The 22,279-nt window shown below is 48.2% G+C and overlaps 1 protein-coding gene across 13 annotated transcripts in view; it reads left to right on the top strand.

Moving 5' to 3' along the window:
* The first annotated feature begins 4,081 nt into the window (after nucleotides 1-4,081).
* CD44 (CD44 molecule (IN blood group)) overlaps nucleotides 4,082-22,279 on the top strand; it is an 81,427-nt gene continuing 63,229 nt past the window's right edge. For 3 of the 13 annotated variants that reach the window (XM_084894446.1, XM_084894445.1, XM_084894447.1), the window contains exon 1: nucleotides 4,084-4,341. In XM_084894446.1, coding sequence (XP_084750572.1) covers nucleotides 4,272-4,341 — 70 coding nt within the window. In that variant the 5' untranslated portion in view covers nucleotides 4,084-4,271. Of the gene's footprint in view, nucleotides 4,342-22,279 lie in introns of all 13 variants that reach the window. The other 10 variants (XM_084894451.1, XM_084894450.1, XM_084894449.1 and 7 more) reach the window with 5 other exon arrangements.

The following is a 22,279-nucleotide window of genomic DNA, read 5'->3' as shown; positions in this document are numbered from 1 at the left end:
AGATGAACGGGGGTGGATGGGGACAAGGGGGAGGGAGGCACAGCCCATGCTTAATTAAGTCTTTGCTTTGACCCCTGTTTCTTGAGGGGTCTCCAAGGAACCTCCAAGTTTCATGAAAGGCAGTAGGAGAAACATTGTTTGAATATCCACCCTGCTCCACTCCCCTCCTCTAAAAAAGAAAAGCCGAATGCCCTGGAGGTAACACATCCAAGGTGACTGTCTAGAATTCACCAGGTCTGTTTTCTCACTGTGGTTAATGCCTGAGGAGCTACCTACCTGGGGGCCAGTTTGCCCTCCAATTGTCTCAAGAAAATGACTCAGAAAACAGCATTTTTGAAAGAGCCTGCTCTTCAGGTGGGGCTCAGAGGCACTTTCAGACAGGCCATCCCTTCAATCATGGAATGCCCGCTGAGTGGTTGGGGAGTAGGTTCAGTGATTTTTTTCAGTCCCAAACATTCTCCCTATCAGGATGCAGGCTCTCTCCAACTCAAAAACTGACATGGAACTTGACTGTGGTTGTTATTAGCTGAATGTTTGTTGCCTACACAATTCATCTGTTGAAATCCTAACAGCCCCCCACCCCCACCCCTCCCACATACATACACATCTCCCAACTGCGATGGTATTAGGAGGTATGGCCTTTGGGAGGTAATTAGGTCATGTGGATGGAGCCCTTATGAATGGGATTAGTGCCTTTATAAGAAGAGGCACTCAAGAGATCTTGCCACTACGCATGTGTGCACGCCCCCCACCCGCCCCCCTTACCTCCCTACTTCTCTCTTCCCTCTATCATGTGAGGTTAGGAGAAGGTGACCATCCGCAAAATAGGAGGAGTGTTCTCACCAGAATCCAACCACATTGCACCCTGGTCTTAAACTTCCCAGCCCCCTGAACTGTGGGAAATACATTTCTGTTAAGTTGCCCAGTCTGTGGTATTCTGTTATTTAGCCTGCACGGACTAAGATAACGGTGATGGTTGCACAATTTTGTGAATGTATTAAATGCTACTGAATGGTTAAAGTGGTAAATTTTATATTATGTGAATTTTAGCACAAACATAACAACAACAACAACAACAACAATTTAATAACAATAAGATATACATTGGCTCCCTATTTCCAGGGATGAAGTTCAAATTTCCTGGTATAGTTTTGAAACAGGAATTTTTGGGGTAAAATAGGACATGTTTAGGAAATTTTAGAAATTTTGGAAATTCAGGGGGCCATGGAGGAAGCACAGGGCTGCAGAGCAGCAGAAGGTATATTTCCATAGAATAGGGGAGCTGAAAAGGTACAACAGATACATTTCCATAGAATGAGGGAGCTGGGAACAGAAGAAGGTCTATATTTACAAAATAAAGAGAAGGAAGCTCTTCATCCAGAAGGAGAAGAAAGCCCAAAGGGAATAGGAAAACAATAAGAAAGGAGGGAGGGAGAGCCTCACACATCCTGTGTGAGGTTTGACTTTTGAGCCCAGGAGTTACTATACTAACCAGTCTAGGGAAATAGTGAATAATCAGAGGGTACATTAAGGCACCAGGATCTGCAGCCTTTATAAGCCACAGGGAAAAGGAACTCAGTGAGACCCTTTCCCCCTACCTACGTGGGAGTCCATTCTGTGGGACTCTTTCCCTCTCTTCCTGTGGGACTCTGTACTTGTTCTTCAATAAATCTCCACCTTTGCTATACCACTTTCTGCCTGTGGATTCACTCTTCGATTCCGACGGACAAATAATCCGGGTTCCAGTCCAAAAATTCCATTTCCGGCCGAAACCAGTTTGGCTCAGTGGGTAGAGCCTCTGTCTGTGGACTGAAGGGTTTGGGTTCTATTCCGGTCAAGGACTTGTACCTTGGTTGGGGGCACATCCCCAGTAAGGGATGTGCAGGAGGCAGCTGATCAATGTTTCTCTCTCATCGATGTTTCTAACTCTCTATCCCTCTCTCTTCCTCTCTGTAAAAAGTCAATAAAATATATATTTTTTAAAAATTCCATTTCTGTTTACAACCTGCCCTTGCTTACATCTCTAGCCTCTTGCTTGTTGTGTGCCTCAAACTCTTCATCTGGTCGAATGTTCAAGTCACTCCAAATTGCTCTCCATTGCTTCAACAAGCCATGCCCTTTCAGGTCTCCATGTTCACTCACAAGTTTGCTTTTAGTAATTAAAGCAAACACTTATCATAGTGCTTACCATGTGCACATATACATATATATGTCTGGTGCTTAATATATGCAGAAGGTTTGATTCATCAGTCTTTACCAAGTCCACGAAATATACTGTTATTAACCCCATGTTAGACTTGAGGGAATACAGGCACTAAAAGGCTAATTGACTTGTTTAAGGCCACAGAACCAGTAAGCAACCAAGGCAAGGTGTGAACCCAGGCATTCTGCCTCTTGAATCCTTACTATTGATCGCAACAGAGTACTGTCTGTGGACGCTCTGGCCCTGTGGTTTCTTCTGAAGACTTCCTTCTCCTTCTTCAAATATCTCTTCCACTGTGAAGCCCCCCCCTGGACATTCCCCAGGAAAGGGTGAACGCTTTTTGCTAGGATGGACAGCACTCTGTACACACATATTGTGTGGAAACAGCTTGCTCATTCCCTACCAATGTGTGAGGTCCTTGAACACAGGGCCGGTCTTATTTCTCCCGATGCCTCTGAGCACTCATTCCATATCTGATCAATTACAGATGGCTGAGTGCACTTTCTCTCCATTTTTTTTCAAATTCTTTCAATAAGTAACAGAATCAGAAGGGAGTTATGTTCCCTCAGAAATTGTGACGTGGCTCCTTCAGGGTCTGGCCACAGTCACTGAGCACCACTATCATTTTCTGGGTATCTCACCAGGCAAGACGTCCATTCAGATTTCCGTTCAGTAGTCCACATGAACAGTAAATACCACTTTTGATTTTCAGATAGTAAACCACACTGTATTAGAGGTAGATAGGAAATGATAATGCAAATGTGATTTTTTTCAAACTCAAAATGCATTCCTGAAGAATATGACAGCCTCCTTCCTTGTTGAGAGTTACTGGGTAGGATGGATGGGGGGAAGTGGATTAATGTTTGCACAAATAGGAATATAAATTGGAACAAGAAACTGTGGGAGGATAAGAGGACGGGTAAAGTGATGAGCAGATATGTGGATGATGGATGGATGATCCATGGATACTGATGGACAGATATGTAGGTGGATGGGTGGAGAAGAGGTTAGATAGTGTATAGATGAATGAGGGTTTATGAAGAAATGTGTGTGTGTGTGTGTGTGTGTGTAAGTACGGAAAGATAACTGAGAAGTTGTATGGGAGAGCGGTTGGATAAATGGAGGGACAGCAGGATGGATGGACATGTGGGCCCTGGAAGGATGTAAGGAAAGATGGGTAGATGGATGAATGAGTGGATAGAAGAATGGAGGAGAGGGTGGGCTAGAGTGTAGGTGCATGGATGCATGAATGGTGGGTGAATCCAGCCTGGGCCTGGAGGATACACATGGGTTAGTGGCTGATGCTAGTCCCCTGGCTGACCATCATCTTCCTCTGACCAGTCCTGATAAGAAGCAAAGCTCCTGAGCCAGGTGGACTGGGCTGCTCTTTCTCTCTCCACTGGGAAGAGTCACAGCCTTCCACCCTTCTTCCCCAGTGGGCGGGGAAGCTCCAGGATCCCAGCTCCTGTCCCAGCTGCCTGGGAAACCCTGAGACAAGCATCCCCCACCCAATTCAAAAGGAAACTTAGCTGAGAGGGGAGGCCAGGTGCTGAACTCAGGGGGGTGAGGTTTTAGGACTCAGTCACCCTCCTCCCTGAGGCTGCCCTTCCCCAGAGGACCTGGGGGCGGGAGCAGAAAGCCTGCTCGTCCACCCCCCACCCCCCCTTTCCCCGACCCCCTGCTGCCCTTGGGGCGCTGGCCCAGGAAACCCCGATTTACGATCTCCTTAGAGCACATGGTGAGGGCGCAGGGACTGGCTCAGAGGAGAGGGCTGGGACGTTTTCAAACCTCTGCCGACTGCTTAGTCACAGCCCCCTCGACTGGGTGTGTCCTTCGCTCGCTGGCTCCCTCCCCTCCCTCTTAGGTCACTTGCAACCCTCAAATAAAAACGGCGGCCAACTTCCGAGGCGCCCTCATTGCCCAGCCAGCCCCCAGCCTCCGGCAGGTTCGGGCCGCCCTCCTCGCCCCTATCTCTCCAGTCCCACAGCCCAGCGCGCCGGGACGCTCCTGCCCCGCTCCCTCGCTCGCTCCTCGCTCTCCTCGGTCCGCTCCGCTCCGCTCCGACACCATGGCCAAGTTCGAGTGGTGCGCCTTGTGGGGACTCTGCCTCCTGCAGCTGAGCCTGGCGCAGAGGATCGGTGAGTGCCTGCCTGCCGCCGGGGCAGCGGGAGGGAGGGACTGGAGGCGTCTGGACCGACCCAGCAGCCGCGCCGCCTGAGCTGACCCTGGGGACCGGAACCAAGGGGGGTGCTGCAGCTCGGATTTGGTTCAGGGGGGCTAGGATTTGCGCTAAGCTTGTTGGAGAGCTTGTTGGTTCGGAATACGCTTTGTGGAAAGGAAAAGAGAGAAGAAAGTTTGCCCGCGCGCAGTTTTGGGCGAGGTCGCCCAGCGAGAGCACCAGGCGGAGAGGAACTGTGCTCCTGGATGCGCGCAGCTTGCCTGCGCTCCCCGGCTCCTGTCCCAAAGGCGCTGGAGCCAGGCCGGGCTGTGGCGGGGCCAGGGCAGGGCTGGGCAGGGCAGAGGCTGTAAACCCGGTGGCCACAGAGGTAGGTGGCCACAGTTGCATGAATGAGAACTGAGAGCCACAAGCTAGCTTCCCGGGAAGGGGCCCTGCCTTCTCGCGCCTGCCCATTGCACCTGGGTTTCAAAGCTTTTCCAGTTGGCTCCAGTGGGGGACTCTCTCAGCGCTGGTGGGAACTGGAACCAGCCCGGCGGGGGAGCTCCGGGGTCTCCAAGAGGTGCCAGCCAGGGCCAGGGAATGTGAGTCGGCAGGCGGCAGGCAAGACAATGACTGGGCCAGCTGCTCAGCCCTTGCACACTCCTGCTTCTGCCAATCCGTTAGGGGAAATCCAGACGGTGATGTGGCGAATATTTCCTCCCTGGCAGCCTTGGAGGAGGGCCAGGAGCCTGGGCACCGGGGACCCCGGAGCTGGGGCTACCAGGGTCCCCTCCTGCCCTGGTTTGTGGCTTTCTGTGGTTGTGGAGGGGTGGCTGTGTGTGAGGTATTCTGGCCAAGCTGAGCTCCAGGTGTTTCTTTCCTTTGTCTATATACGTGCAGATAATTACATGGCTGATTTGCTTATCGCTAGGAAAATTAATTTTTCTTTTAAGGCGTGCCAGCTGGGTCATTAAGACGGCTCAGCCTATGGTTAATTCTACCCGGCAAGTGTTTATTAAACCCAGCTCTGGGGGTACCAGGAAAGTAAAAGACACTGTCCTAGCCACGGAAAAGTGGGGAATCCCAGAGTTAGATTCCTGAAATAGAAATAATAGGAATGCTAATAGGAATGACAAGCACTAGCAAGCATTTATTGCACACTTCGCTAGCCCAGAACTGTGCTAAATTCTTTTAAAAAATATTTTTATTGATTTCATAGAGGAAGGGAGAGGAAGAGAGATAGAAACATCAATGATGAGAGGGAATCATTGATTGGCTGCCTCCTTCATGCTCCCTACTGGGGACCGAGCCCAGAACCCGGGCATGTGCCCTTGGCGGGAATTGAACCCAGGACCCTTGAGTCCACAGGCTGACCGCTGAGCCAAACCAGCTAGGGCATTTTGTGTGTGTGTGTGTGTGTGTGTGTGTGTGCGCGCGCGCGCGCACGCGCTAAATTCTTTACATGTGTTATGTCATTTTGCCCTCATTCTGGCTCAGTGAGAAGTGGCCTGCTATTAGCCTATTTCACGGGGCGGGGGTAGGGGAGTTGGGGGGGTTACAAATGGAGGCTCAGGGAGGTTAAATGCTTATTTGCCCGTGGATCAGTGTCATGTGAACGCAGGCCTGCTAGCCTGAGCTTGAGCAGAATATGTTGGGCTCTGAGTATGGCATGGACAAAATAAAAAAGGCATTGGGGAAAGCGGGGTTGTGGTGGGCCAAAGGCCTCAGCAGAGGCCAAACCTGGAGAGCCAAAGAGCCGCACTTGGGAGGGGAGCGAGTAGGGAAACTTGGGTACAGGGAGAAGGGGGGCCTCTGGGGAAGTTTAGTTGTATGTTACCTTCCCTTGGCCACTTCTGCTTTGTTCTGAGGATTCGGGCTCCTGCCAATCTGTCTGTTTGAGTCTTTGAAGGGACCCCCTCCTCAAATAGTTGGCGCTATCCTGACCCTCGAGGTTCTCCCAGAGAATAGCAGACTCACTCTTGGGCCCGCGTGTACACACACACACACACATACACACACACCATTTTTTTATGGTCTCTTTGGGCAGCGGCATGTGGAGGAAGCACAAAAAGTGCCAGCAGCAATACCGGAACCCTGGCTTCCATGTGCTTGGAAAGTTGTCCGGAGAGAACTGAGACTCAGAAAGGAGAGAGACATCACTTCTCCGTGGGCTCAGGCTGGGAGGGAGAGAGCAGAAGCAGAAAGAGGAGGGGGGAAGGAAAGGCACCGTTGTTGCCCATTGCGGGGAGAGGGGGGGCAGGGGAGAGGGGGAAAGAAGGGGGGCCTCCAGCAGACAAAGAGGAAACTGAAAGGGGCGGGGCTCTGGGGAGGAAGAAAGGTCCAACCTCAGTATTGCAAAGCAAAAAGGAGAGAAATGGCTAAATGGCGGTAAAAACCACATTGGACCCAGAGATCCTGAGCTGGAGAACAGATACCTGGAACTAGGTCTCACATGTGGCAGAAAGAAAATAGCCTTGGGTGAAGGGAGGTGGAACGAGTCCTCCAGCACACATCTATCTCCTCTCGGTGAGGGCCAGAGGCCATTGCCAGAGGCCATTGCCAGGGAATCAAGCTCCTGGCATTGAGAAAGAGGGGTGCATCCGAGAGCCCTGGGGCTTGGGGCTGGCAGTGCCCTCGGCTGCCTCTGAGCATTAGACACCCCGCATGGGCATTAGAGCTTCAGCTGCATTTTCCTGGGTGAAGGAGCAAGGCAGCAAAGCTCCGTCGCAGCTGAGGTTAGCATCACCTAATTCATTGCCTCCCCGGATACACATCGGACATCTCTCCAGCACAGGCAGGGCGCCAGGTGGGCGTGTTTGAGGATGGCAGCCCGTAGGAAAAGGTTCCATTTACTTTTTTTTCCAAATGGCCTCACTCGGGAGGGGATGTTGGGCAGCATGAAATTCTTAGTTTATGACAGGCCCCTTCCATTCATTCAAGAAGTATTTCTTGACTCAGACCCAGAGATGGGACTCCAAGGATCTTTCAGAAAACCCCTTCTTTTCCCCCAGGAGAAAACAGCTCCTGAAAGACAGAGGCATGACTTGCCACTGAAATGCCACTATGGACCACTGGCATGAGCCCCGCCTCAACCCCCTCCCATGGGTGGGGCAGCGTGTGGTCTACTGGTGTTTCATGCCTTATGTAGTATCTTAAACAGGCATCAGTTTCTACATTACAATGTGGTGTAATACTCCACATTACACCCAGTTTGAGTTTAACCTGAGACTAAGGAGGTGGATGAAGTCTTACCTTAAAGCACCGTGGATGCTCAGTGAAGAGTTTGTGTACCGCCTGGAACTTCCAGGGCCTCCTGGATCATTGCTGGGTCCCTGAGAGCCAGGAGCACCCAGTTTTATGCGCCTGACTCTCAGCGATTGTACCGTATGCTTCTGCCCAAAGTAGGGTTGTAAGTCCCCAGGAAATACCACTGACTGAGCACCAAGTCTCCGCTAGGCCTTCAGCGACACGGATAGTGTAGGTCCTCTTATAGGAGCCTCACAACAGCCTCCATACATTTAGCTCCATTTTCTAGAGAAAGACATGGGGGCTCAGGGAGATGCTGTGACTTTCCCGAGGGCACACCGCCATGGAGCAGGGGTCCCCTGTTGGCTCACATCCCCCAGGTTAGACTGATGCCTGAGCTCCTTTACTGCTTTGCTTTGCCTGTGGGCGACTGTGTAAGTTGTGTGCGGATCTCCCACTCTCTCCACCCCTGTGGCCAGCTAATGTGAGGCCTGGCATGAGTGTTTCTCCCCCCCCTCCCCCCTTTGCCAGGCTATGGATGCTTGGCTGCCCTGTCTACCCTGCCCTGGCCTGTCTCCCCTCACGTTTGGCCACAGCTGTCAAGAGATACTAACCTAGTTATTTATTTCTAAAATAAGTCAGGGCCTTATCAGAGTCCAGCTGCCCTTCTAGACATGCTCTCATTCGCAGGCTTGGAAAAAAGGGAGAGGCGGCCTCTTGTCTCAGAGGCAAGTTAGGGCAATGCCCTGCACCTGGAAATGAGGGAGAGGCTCTGCGGAGGGAGGCTCTCACGTGGACCGTGTCAGCATTAGATGCACAGACCCAGAAAGCCCCCTCTGCAAATGGCTCGTTGGAAACCCTGGGTGCTTAGCAGGTTTTGTGGCCTCGGTGGGGGAAGGTCTTGAGGACCCGGGATGACACAGTTCTCTATGAAAGTCAAAGATCTTAAACTGAAAGCCAGCCTGGAGCCCCAGGTGACACGTGCACAGCCAAGTGAGATTCCAGATCAGCCTGTGATGTCAGATGGCTCCAGGCTGGGGTCCCATGGCAGAGGGAGGCGGTGTGAGGTAGTCTTTGCTGGCTGGGCTGGGGCTGGGGCTGGAGTTGGGGCTGGGGCTGGGGCTGGGGCTGTGTTTCCCCAGCACCTCCGGTTTAGCTGACTCCACCCAGCACCTAAAAGGGAAGTGGCTCTTGTAAAAGAAGGAGTGGAGCAGGTGGCAGATGCTGCCAGACAAAGCACAGTGCTCAAAGGGGATCTTTTCTGCCCCGAGAGAAATTCTGGGGGTTTGCACAGCAAGAAACTGATGACTCAATTTCCTTTGTGGCGCTGCGTGAATGGGAAGCACACAACTGTTCTTCAGAATTACCAGGTTGGCTACTGCTTCCTCCCCCAAATTTAAACCCCACTTTTCACTCACACAGGAAGTTGAAATTGTTCTTAAAGTGTGTGCTCCCTGCAAGCTGGCCAGCCAGGGTGCAGGAAGCCAGCCCAGTTTTCCAGAATAAGGAAGCGGTGCCTTCTGAAGTTTGTGGGTGCGGCCTGGCATGGCACAGTGAGTGTGCGTTCCTGACATGCCAGGACAGCTGGGATTTCAAACATGCAAATGCTCTTCCAGCTGATACGTAGTATATACTTTGATTAAATGTTTATGCATTTAATGCAAACAGATGCATGGCTTGGTGTGATTAGAACTCAAAAGCTTTGCAAGACTTTTTGCATAAGTACATTCATAGCTCTACAACTCCTTAATCCATCTAGTCGCTGATGAAGTTGAGGTTTGGTTCAAAGATGTGCACTTTAGGGAGAAATATTAGTATTCCTCTGTTCTCCATTTCTTGATCATCCCAATATACGAAGCACCAGGAAATGCCACATATTTGGTTCTTTCTTGCTAAGGTGGACATACACACGTGGAGTGTCTGTGTCTGCATCTGAACGCATATAATGTGGGTATTGCTGATCAACCGTTAAGCATTTGTAAGATGTCCTGCATGGGGCCCCACAAGGTGTTGAGTACGTTGGCGACTTAACTGTGCGAGACCTGAGCCTTGCACCCCAAGGACTTCTTGGTGTATGGCATAGTGCAGTCAAGTGACAGCCTGGACACTGTATAGAGGATAGAAATAGCATTGCCAAGCAACAGCACAGCAAGGAGGACTGGAGGAATGGATGCCAATGCAGACAAGGCAGGATTTGAATATGTGAAGAGGAAAGGGTGAGAAAGTAGTGTGCCTATTTCTGTTACCCTGCTATTAATCTATCCCCCCAAGTAAGTTAATTAATTAACTAGCCAAAGTATTCAACCAATGTTCAGGCACTGCCTACTCAGTGCATCAGGCAGTTAGGACTGGAGGGGTCAATGTCAGAAAGGATAGTCCTCACCTCTGCATAGCTAAGCCCAGTATAGGGTTTCCTGGGTAATGACTGACTACCACACGGTAGATTCTGGTTGTGTGCACCCCCATGCCAATTGTGACAACAAACAATGCCAAATTAGGGGGTGTTAAAGTAGCCTCACTTTGAGAACAGTTGGTGTCCAAGATGGCAGCCATCCCAGCAACCTCAGCTCTGACAATGTGGGATCTGGTGCCCATAGGTCCCAGTTAATTCACCGTAAAGCCTCACAGTAATATCATGTAGGAAGGCCTGTGGGGGCCACGGGGTACGAGTGACTTTCACACTTATCGAAGGGGGAAACCCCCAAACCTGACATATCTTCTCTTACTCATCTTCTGCAGTGCTATGGGAGTCCCCTGACATTAGGGGTCATTTTCATGGTTCATGCGCTCAGTGCTGGCCCATATTGTTCCCAGTACCTGTTGAACTGATGAACATCTAGAATAGAGAACTAACTCTATCCATCTTTAGGGTCAGTACACCTCAGAGGCGAATACCTTGATGTTCTATGATAACAGTGACAATGGCTGTCTTGCTCAGGGCAAGCCCAAGGAGGGTGCATGACTGGCCAGCTACCCAACATGGGACTCATGCATTTTCTGCCGAAAGAGGGAGATCACCCATCTGTTTGTGGCTTTGGTGGCTCCTTGCTGGGATGTCTATCTAAGGACAGGGTTACTATTTCTGAGCCAGCACAGGAGGATGATGACACCAACCCCCAAATTTAAGCCTCGAAATAGAGCGCTCCCCAGGAGCCGCCCGCTGAGAGGGCTGGTTATTTTGAAGATGCTTACCTGAGGTCAGACTCCCTGGGTGAGAGCCACACCCGTCCAGCCCCATGCCTACTTCCGGAAGGTGGAGGCAGCTGAAGGAGAAGCAGAAGAGCTTCACAGAAGGTTTCTGCCTTCTTGGTGGGTCTCCTGCAGCCACGAAACAGGGCAAATCTCAGGGAAGCATGGCATCTGATGGGGAACTACATTGGCAAGGACGACCCATGCCTCCTCTCCATAGAGCTTGCCAAGTCTGAAGTTGCCCACCATGGGGGCAGGTCCTGCCTACCCTTGGCCCATCTGCCCAGTGAGACTTTGAGACAGGGAGTCAAGCACAGAATGGGGATGGGATGTTGAGGGGAATAGGACCTTATGGCACCCAATCTCCCCGAGTTTGGGGTGCACTGCCTGTCCGGGTGTGTCCTCCTGGGGCAAGTACCCCTCTTACATGCAAGTGTGGGCAGACGGGTCCCAGGCAGGTGGAGAGGAGCTGAGTCACCAAGGAGGTGATTTGCAAAACGCAAACCCCGGAATCCTCCTTGAGTCTTCAGCTTTTGAGAGTAAAGGTTCATTGCAAAACTCCAGTGTGGAGAGAGTGTGTTCACCCAGGCTGGTAATTCTGAGCATTTGCAGTGGTGCCCTTGCCATTCTCCCTTGGTGGTGCCTAAAAGCTCATCTTTCTTCCCCACACCCTGGCCTCAGAGTTAGAGCGCTTGTGCCTTTTGCACTTGCATCTTTGCAGTGAGTTGTATATTTAAAAAAAAAAAATCACCCCTGATATTAGTAATAATAGCAAACACTTTTAAATAGAGTGCTAACCATGGGCCAGCCCCAATTCTAATCATTCCCTTATACTAACTTGTTCAATATACCAAGTCATATTTCTCCAGGCTAGTATATTCCTGTCTACTAACTTGTTTAATCCATATACCAACCTTATGAAGGCGTGCTAATATTATCCCTCTTTTACTTATGAGGAAACTGAGGCATAGAGAAATTAGCTTGCCCAAGGCTACAAGGCCGGTCAGCAATGGAGCTGGGATTCAAACCTGGGTGGTCCAGCTACTGGGCTCCTGCTCTTAGTGATTACATTACTGTGCTCCTCTTAGTATCTCAAGATGTCAGGGTACCCCCAGAGACTCAAAAGAGGGTACCTGGTAGCACTCCAGTTGTTTTCATGCGCTCCCTCTGGGAATCGGGTGTGGCTAGAGTCCTAATGTCCACAGAGCTGGTATTGTTCTCTTTTTTCTTTTTTTTTTTTACACCCAATTTCAGAGGCGGGGTTTGGAAATTAAAAAATAACAAAGAAGGCATAATGGAAACTTCTTCCCATTCATCCTCTGAGTGGCTCATTCATTCCGCTCTCTGGATAGAAGTTCTCTTCTGTGTGACCGGAAGTTGGGGAAGAGGTGGGACTGAAAGGGATGGTGAACTGAGCTGTTTGCTCATTAGCACGTCATGACCGGTCATCTGGATGAAAGGAGATTGCCGATTGGTATTTCTCCCTCGTCTAGGACCTTGACTTTTGATTGGGCAAAGCTGGAAAACGAGCTAAACAGCAGCAAAACTCAGCTTAAGAGTCCTTGGTTCCAGGGCCTTTTCTCTACTAGTAGGCACTGATGAGGGAGGGAGGGAAGCTCAGAGAGGAGGCCTCCAGGGATCAGGCTGCACTTGTCTGCACGCAAGGGATTGAGCTGAAGTTAGAAGGGTACTGCAGCCCCTCTTCGCAGCCCCAGCCCAAACCACAGGCCTGGCTTCTATTGGCCCAGCAGGGGGACCATTGCCTGGGGAGGTGGGTTTGGCCTGGAGACAGAGATTCATTATAAATTACCAATCTGTCTCAATTGCAGTGCATCTCTTTGCACGAGCAGGTCTGCAATGCCTTCTAGAACAACCCACACACAAGTCCTGGATCTAGGCAGCATCTTTTTCTATTTCCTCTCTCAAAGAAAACCCGCCCAAGATATTAGAGTGATGATTATAAAGCTCCTTCACATGTGTTCACCACTATGCAAATTGAGACACCAGAGAGAAACGACATTTCCACAAAGTCAACACCTGGTCTCCTGCTTCTGGCCTAGAAGGTGTTTCTGCTCAGGACACAACCCCAGTCCAGTCTTTATACCACCAGAAGTATTAAATAAATATCTACTATATGCAGTCACACCTGTTGCCATTTCTGAGTGTGTCCAGTCCAAGAGGCAGAATCCAGCAGCTGAGCATCATCTTACAGCCCCCAGGAGACCAGCTGATGTGACAGTTAGTAAGCCACACAGCCACCACTTCCCTACAAGGACAGACGAGGGTGCCTACAAGAGCACTAAACATGTAGATGCAGACAAAAGCTCAGCAGGGGAAGTGATGCTTCCATAGACGTCTCTGCCCAGAAGTTTGTCTTTGCAGTGACTCCTCTGTGGTAAGACTGTCTTCCCAATGTCAGCCTTAGTGGACAGGTACATCCTCTAGACTTCCTTGAGTGACTTTTACTTTTCCTATTGTTTCCTGGTTGTTTCTCCCTTACATTTCATAAACACCCTAAAAAGAAGTTCAAGGAATACCTCTAAGCTGGGTATGCCACTCTGTTCTTGTTGGCCCATGAACATATACGCCCTTTAGGAAGACCCCATGCTTTATGTACATTGTTGTATCTCCAGCCTCCCAGCTGTCGGCACAGTTCCCCACTTAGTAGGTGCTCAATAAATATTTGGCTAGCTGGCCGAATGAATGAAATTTCTAGATTTGACTAGCAAAGACATCTTTATCATTCCTTACCTTTTGTGATTCTTTTTCATCCTTTACAACCTCCCCCCCCCCCCCCCCCCCCCCGGTCTATAAAACCTTTTTATTTTGATATTCTAGTGCCTCCTGTAGTGATCCTCAAACTTCCTTGAAATTGCTTTTCTCTGCATACTCTCCAATTTGAGGATATCTTTCTTGAGGCTCACATATCAGGCAAGGTGTTGGCTTTTTGGTTATCATGTTAAAAGGGGGAAATAAAGAGGGTAGACGGGAGTTGTTTCTTTCAAGGGTTTAATACTAACCATACCAAAGACCAGCATATGTTGAGTGTGGTGGAATGGGAATGAAAAGGTTTGGCTTTGGAAGAGAGTTGTGTAGAAGGAGGAAGGACAGTGAAATAAGACCTTACTGTCCCTCTCTGCCACTTAAGAGCAGCATGGCACTGGTTTGGCTCAGTGGATAGAGCGTTGGCCTGCAGACTTGAAGGGTCCCAGGTTCAATTCCGGTCGAGGGCATGTACCTTGGTTGTGGACACATTCCCAGTAGGAGGCAGCTGATCAATGTTTCTCATCGATGTCTCTGACTCTCTATCCCTCTCCCTTCCTCTCTGTAAAAAAAAATCAATAAAATATATTTTTCAAAAAGCAGCATGAAGACAGTTGCACATGTTCAGTTCTAGACAATGTTTAGCACATAGAGCTGAGTGTTTAGCACATAGAAGGTGTCTCAATAATAGAAATGGCTATTATATGTTAGTTCCTCTCTGTTATTGATTCACTGTGTGAGGCCAAGTGAATCATTTCACCCCATTTGCCTCCAATTTTCCATGTGTAAAAGGAGAGGGTTGGATTCTCTGTGGGCCCACAAACACCTCAGCCTCACAAAAGTTAATGGAAAGAATGACGCGATTATAATGCAGTGCCAAAAAAAGGTGACGCCTTGTTTGCATTAAATGTCAGGCGTGAATTATTAATCCCTGTCAGAAACAAGGGTATTCACCCAGTTTCACCCTAAACTCCAGTGGGCGAGAATGACTCTTAGAGACGAGGTACTTTGCTCAGGGGATTCCACCGAATCCTCTCAACCACTTGAGCGTGGGCAGGTGAAGAAGCTCGGGCCAGAGCAGCTAGCAATTGTCTCAGTCACAGAGTTAAAAATGTAGGTAGCCAGTTCTGAGGTTAAAAATGGCAGGATCTGAAGGTAATATCTGCTATTGTACACTCTTCACAGCATTGTTTTAAGTGGCCAGAAAAGTCACCCCCTCGAGCAGAAAAGATTGGGTCCTTCACTTTCAAAGTTCCATGAGCACCTTGGATACCTCACCTTCCCTCAAGGGAACTCGGCAACATATTGGTGCGAAAGGAACCAACATATTCAGCCAAAATAGTGCTTAGAGCATGAGTGTCCCATGGGTGGCCATGGGCATCTAAAAATAAGAAAATAAAACAAAGGAATACACACACACACACACACCCCAGGGCACTGAGTCAGTGGGCCTTTGAGATGGTGAATTGTTGCTTCTACTAAGAACCTTCCAGACTTCCACTAAGATATTTTCCATGAAACCAGAGCAGCTCTTGCTCAGAAGAAAATAAAAGGGAGTCAGAAAGACTGCATTACTTAGGAGTTTGCCAAAACTTGTCAAAGACTAGATCTCATGTTGGGGTTCTCGCCTTCCATCAGTCACTCAAAGTCCTTAGTCAGATTGTCATCCATCCTGGATATGCCCATTTCATATCCATCGGAAATCTGCCGAGTAGAAGTTGAAATAAAATAGCAGATGGGTTTGGTTCTCATGTCACACACAGTGCTCCCCATGGTGGCTGGCTATGGTTCAGTCATCTGTATCTCCAGCCAGTCCCCCAGACAGCCCTCTAGGAGAAGTGAGAACCCTTGTGTAGCCATCAGGGGTTTAGCATTTCTCCGTCTCAGTCACAGGAAGACTGTGGGAAAGTTCTTCTCTTACTGATGATCTCTGCTTCCCTGGTTGTAAAAATGGTGATGAACTCGTCAATCCAATTCATTCAAAAGTACTCGAGGATTGGCTCTATGGAAAAAAAGTGAGGGGAGTAGAAGATTTTGTTTCTCTCCTTAGAGAGCTTACCATTTGGTGAAAGAAAAATTAAACAGAAGAAAGGACTACACAAGATTATATATCATCAAGTGTCAGAAGATGAGGAAAAGCAGCTATGTCTGTAAGTGGCAATTGTATGAGACAGCTTCATAAAGGAATGGAATTTGAGGATCAGATAAATGTGGGTAAGAAGATGGGCAGAGAGAGAGAGAGGAGAGCAATCTATGAAAGTGTCAAGCAGGAGCAAAAAGTTTGGCTTAATTGGGGTCAGGAGAGGGCTTAGCCTGTCTGAGTAAGAGAGTCTGTGTTGAAGAACAGTGAAGGATGAGGTTGGCCAGATTCCAGGTGATCAAGTAACATTGGCTCCATCTTACAAGACTCAATTCTTCTGGCACAGAGAAGTTCTCATGACATCCTCCTCAAACAGGGCTAGACAGAGTTCAGAATCAGGCCAGCTCCAACATTGGTTGAGATAGAACTTGGGCAACTTTGCCTGAGTTGGCTAGTGGCAAGTTAAGAGAATCCCCAACAAGCACTACAGCAGCAACAGCCTATGTCAGTTTCCCATTGATAAGTAGAGGCTGCCTGGAGGGCTGTGCTAAGAAGCCAAACCTTGGCTCGGCAACTGAGTTCAGTGATCCATTAGTGATGTCTGACACGGGCACAATATAGAGGATTTGACCTCAGGTATCACCTGTAGGTCATGACAGAAGAGCAGCAAACTTTTCTAAGTTATGCTTCTGATAGGTCTGGGTAACTCAGGGAATTTAGCCACTCAAATGTAGTCAACTGGTCCTACTGTAGACTCCACCTCCTTCCAGAGCAATATAAATGCAGTCTCATACCCAGAGGAATTGGAGTCGCTTGAGCCTTTTCTTATGATTCATTCCCACTGTGTTTTCCCATCATCACCCCAACTGAAGTTAGATTCCTGGGAGCCAGGACCAGGAATCTCCTCTGTGTGAACCAGAGCCAGACTTCCTGGCAAAGGGCCCCTTCTCCACATCAGCTTCTCCATCTGCAAACTGAGAAGACAAAAATGATGCCTCACCCACAGGGGTGATAGGAGGAATTACCAGCTAATGTGAGTGAAGCCTTTGAAGATGAAAGGGTTGTATGCACACGTTAATTACAACTTTTATCAGCCCTGGAGCCTCTGCATTCTCAGCTGCCACTCAGGCTTCTTCTGTGCCTCCCAAAAGCAGCCGGAGGCAGCATTCCACAGACTGGCCCCATGGGTCCCACTGGTAGCATCCAAAGTCAAGAAGGCTGGATTCTGAACTCAGACTGGCCAGCCCACTGTGGGCCGCTCAAGTTTCCCACTACTCATCCCCAAGGGAAAAAGTAAGCCCACTACCTGGGCGGGGAAGATAAGGTAGAACCAAGGTATAAACAAAAGGCTCCAGCAAACGTTGATTAGAAATAGCCCCCGGGTGAGATTAGGACACTCTGCTCTAATTCCCACCGAGTCAAAGCCTAATTGTGTGACCTTAAGCTACTGGCTTTATCTGTCTAATGCTTCAATACACTGTGAACCACCTGGGAAATAATCCCTCTGCCTCCCCTAGACCTCTCCACCTTTGCCTGCTGGTGTGAAAGTGTTTTGTGCTAGCTGGCAGAAGCATGTGATGTGGAACTACAAGGTCCTATTATTACCCAAGGTAACTTTCCTTTATCTCTGTCTCCTGTTGCTGGTTGACCCCAATCCTTGAAATTGTATTCTTTGGAATGCTCACCAATCTCCTCCGAGCTGCCGCCCCTCCTGGGCTGTGCTTATCTAGGAGGACCTGGTATGTGCTCCGGCTTCTTGGTTCTGTCATTTCCTGAAGCATGCAGAATGCTAACAGGCTGGCAGGGGATGGGGGTCCCTGCCAAGTAGAGTCCCAATGCCCTTGCTGCGGTAATTCAATAAAAATGCTAGAGGCAAGAATGGGAGGGTGTCCAGATGCTTTGTTGGGGCTCAGAAAGGGGCAGTCTGAACTGGGCCCTTACAGCAGCACCAAAGTATAGATCCAAAAAGGAGAAAGAGAAAAAGGACCCTAAGTGAGAAGTTATCATGGGGCTGGTGAGAAAAAGCCAGTGATGATGGCATATCAGAATGGGAAAGGGTGCTAGCCATAAGGGAAGGTCATCTCAAAGACTGTAAGTAACTTGCCCAAAGGCATGAAACTGGAGTCAAAACCCTGGTCTTCTGACTTGCTATCCACTGGCCTTTCCATTTCCCCCTTTGAGATGATAGAGGAAGAGCACTAAACAAGAGGACAATGGGCTGACTAGGGCAAGACTTGGAATGACAGAGAGGAATATAAAGGCATATTGTTTTTGCAGCAAAGTGGGAAACAGTATAGGTGGAGCCCACATTGTATACACGCCACTGCAACTTTCATTGTGGTTGGATCTGGTTTCCCACGCAGTACCTTGTGCATCCATATTAGATGTTTGTTTTGATCCTTTTTGACTTAATGAGCATTTTGAAACCAGAAGGTCCAGCATAACCTGGCTTGGCTTTTCTCCAACTGCTCTCAGCTATTCTGTGAGTCAAGTCAACAATTGATGGCTTTCAAAGGGTTCATTTGTTCATTCAACACATACTTATTGAACATGAAGATGTGCCAGGTGCTCTGCCAGGCACTAGGGATACAACTTTAAACAAGAGAGACTCGGTTTCTGCTCTCATAGAACTTATAGTCTATCTGGGAAGATGGAGTAAACAGCTAATTATGCTTTTATTTAATTACACTTGAGGTATACATACTGGGAAGGAAGAGCACATGTTCTTTAAAAAGCGTATAACAGGATAACCTCACCTGATCTAGAACATCAGGGAGGATTTCTCCAGACATGTGGGGTTAATAGTGGTAATTATGTTTTCAGGGTCTCTACAGTTCCTTGGGGGACCTGCTTTTTGGACCTCTCAATTCTACCAGCTCTCATGGAGACAGTCTGGTGGGTGGAGACAAAGCTCCCCATAGCAACTCTAGCCAGAGCAGCCTAGCCTTTCTTCTAACTGCCTCACACGTGGGTCATCTGAGAAAGAGAACAAGTAAAGAAAGCTCTTCTCAAAATTCTGTGAGCAACTGGTTTTTCATGTCTGTCCTGCAATAGACGGTGGTGGGAAGAGTGTTGGGAATCTCCAAGCTGACTCAGACATTTAGGAGCACATGTTGGGGCAGCAAAGGAACCCAAAGTCTGGGAACACTGTGTCATGTGATATCAGAGTTACTTTAAGCCATGGGGGGGGGGGGGGAAATTCATAATATTCTGGGGAATCTTTAGTGTTAAGTCTTAGGTTAGGAGGGGTCTTCAAACTACGGCCCGCGGGCCACATGCGGCCCGCAGAGGAGTCTGATCCGGCCCGCCAGGTTTTTTGGGCAGTGAGCGCAGCCGAGGTGTTACAGTAGGAATTAGTAGTTCATATAGTCCAGCCCTCCAGCTCTCTGAGGGACCGTGATCTGGCCCCCACTTTAAAAAGTTTGAGGACCCCTAACTGTTAGGTCATATCTCATCCATTTTATTGTCAGTTTCTTGGTTTTGAGCACTTCGGTAGCTGGAATGTGTGTGTAGGGGATGGTGTGCAGGATAATGTCCAGCAGCCATGCAGGTACATCTATGGGGTACAGACAGGGGGAATAGGCAAGAACCCTGGATGTCCAAGCACTTGGTTACAAGGCCCTCGTTCCTTTATCTTCTTGGTTGGTGGTAAGTACTGAGAGATGATCAGAGAGGAGAGTGGGACAGATATGATGTGGAAACAAAAGCCATCACTTAAGATGCTTCCAGAGGAAAGCATAGATAATAATGACAATATTTAGCAATTGGTAGAGTAAGGGCACCAGCTAATTCAAATGGTCAGTTATAAATAACTGTGTCTTATAAATGAGAACAGACTCAAGGATATCCCTCCAATGATAACATGACATCTGTCCACTTTTACTCAAATGTGCTTTCTTGGGTAGAAGAGATAGGGAGTTAAAAGCTATCACGATTGAACATAAGTACAACCCATCTATGCATCAAACTGTGATATCCCCATGAAATTGTTATCTGTCACATGCTTCTTAGTATACCCATATCAGTGTATGCCAGCTGAATATCTCTGTAAGTGTAACAGAGCAATCAACTCTCATAAAATGACATCTTCCCACAACAAGAAGTGTGGAGGTGGGACAATGCCAGGAGCTTAGTATTATCAAGACCCAGAATCCTCCCAGTTTTCTGCCACTCCCAGTGTCTTCCTATAGGTTAGCCCCCTTTTCACTTCCAAACTGACTCCCACAGTTCCAGGCATCCTATGAAAATCATCTCAACACCCATCACTGGAAGAAGGAAAGCTTATTCACAAACATCTCTTCTAAAAAAAAAAAAAAATGTGGAATAGCTTTTCCAGAAGTCCTTTTTCAGAAGTGACTTCCTTTTTTTCTCATTGGAAGAGGGAGCTCACATTCCATGGAATGCCCACACCAAAACCAATCATTGACAAGGAGTTCTCTGACCTCAGTGTTTGACTTAGACCCCTCATGGTCCATCCCATGGAGCTGGGAGTTGGAACCTCGCCTCTCCGGAAGTACAAGGTTGGGATTTGAGACAAAACCAGGGCTCTATGAGAAGAACTTTATTGCATTGGTAACAGTGTCTGTTACAAAGAGAAGGGCCTCAATGGGTGTTCACCTACTTGGTGGAATTGTAGTTGGATATGCTCTACAAGCTAAGGGGAAAAAGGCAAAGCGAAGTTATTGTGTTCCTAAGCCACACCCTCCACCTTCTGAGAAGACACACCTCATGGACAGAGTTCACTTGGGGGACACACTGCAGTTTGAGGCTTAGGTGATCTGTAGCTTATACTCTATCATAATGGCTATAACTTAATTTTTCCTCCTCCCAAGAAAAGCATATCAGGGAATAACTTTAAATCTGTTAACAATGTACAAGAATTCGTCTTTTGCACAGTTGAACGTTTGTTATTAGAACCTCACTATTGCAACCCTGATCCCCACCACTGGAGCTACACCACGCATTAGGACCACTGTCTGCAAGATCCATTTTAAATGAATCATTATGACCGTGGATGGGCATCTCTTCCTGTAAAGTATGAGACGATAACCCCGAGGCAGGTAGCTGGCTTCTTTTCCCTATAACTACTCCTAGCATGTTTTAACATGCTGGAAGTGTTTGCAACTCCATTATCTAATCTAGCCCTCACATTAACTTCATGGTTAGCATTATTACCCTCCCGCACAGGAGAGAAATTCAGTAACTTTCCCAAGGTCCTAGAGCTAATTAATGCAGATTCTGGATTCGAACCCTAGTTTCCCACCCCCAGAGCTGAAGTCCATGCCATCACACCATGTTGGCTCCCAATGGACAGGTCTTGCTTTCAAAGAGTCTAGAATGGACTATTGAAATTTAGGTTAATAATTGCTCTTTCATAAGCAGGAAAACTCTTATAGATTCTTTGAGTCTGAAGCTCGTGTCCAACATCCTAACATTTCAATAAGCCCAAAAATAACAGGGGGGGTTTTCTGGGCCAGCCCCATGCCTTCCTGTAGTTAGCTAAGGAAACTAAAAGCATGGGCGAGGGAGATATTAGGACTTAGAAATTTGTTTTCCATTCCTTACCCCCCCCCGCCCCATCTAAATACCACTAAAAGATTGATGATGACTACATGCAGAGAAGAGGAGCCCAAGGGATGTTTAATGTGGACTTCTAGGATGTGATTGCTTCTTATACAGGAAAGGGCTGCTTCTTTTCAGAATCTAATGATGAGAGAGAGAGAGGAAATAGATCCTATTAGACCAAAATGATGTACGCTTTATTTTGAAGATGAATTTCCTGACCGAGGCTTGCTGATTATTAGACCAGCCTGCTCATTCCCAATCCATCCCTTCAGTTCTCAGGGGAAATGACATTGCCTTAGAGAGGCATCTCCTGGGGACAGCAAAAGCTTTGTGGAGAAAAGGCTCCCCTTTAAACTAAATGCTGGCACCTTGTACTTTGTCACAACACTTACTGTGCTGTGGCGTGCACTTGATGAATGTCTGTCTTCTCTCCTGGCCCACAGCCTCCAATGAGACGTGACCTTGCCTACCTTGTTCAATGCCCTGGTCCCGGTGCCTAAAATAATACCCTGCACATGAGAATCACTGAATGAAACCTTGTTGAAGTAATAAATTTGGGACTCCATTATCTTTCCTGAAGGCCTGTGTTAATCTCAATGTTGGGTTGGTTTTATGAGATGGTGACATACCATGGTGGATTCAGGCTGTGATCAACTCAACTAAAAAAAAATTATAATAAAAAAAACCCTGTCTATTCTGTTCTATTCTATTCTATTCTATTCTATTCTAGAGATAAGAGCTTAAAAAGCAGATGAGGGTCAGCCCATAGGGCCATATCTTCTCTTATTCTTTCCTTGCTCTTCTCACGTCTGTGCTCCACCCAGTTCCCATCCCTTTTCCATGGCTGGCATCACCTAGGAAACAGTCTCTCCTGTGGCTTCTTGAGCGGGTGCCCAGGGAAGCTGAAGTGTACACTGTCTGAGCACTCAGGAAGGATATGAAAGACCAGGAGGAAACCTTTCTGTTTAGGGATGGGGAGGATTGGCCAAGGTTTGGGAATGCAAGCCTTGGGTACTTGAGACTTGCTGGGAGCAGAGGGAGGAGCTCCCCATGGCTCCCTTCTAGAACATGTTTT

Source organism: Pipistrellus hanaki (genome assembly GCF_964339955.1).
Source record: "Pipistrellus hanaki genome assembly, chromosome: 9".
Classification (NCBI taxonomy): Eukaryota; Metazoa; Chordata; class Mammalia; order Chiroptera; family Vespertilionidae; genus Pipistrellus; species Pipistrellus hanaki.
The sequence above is the reverse complement of the archived record's forward strand: the minus strand, read 5'-3'. Positions and strand labels throughout refer to the sequence as shown.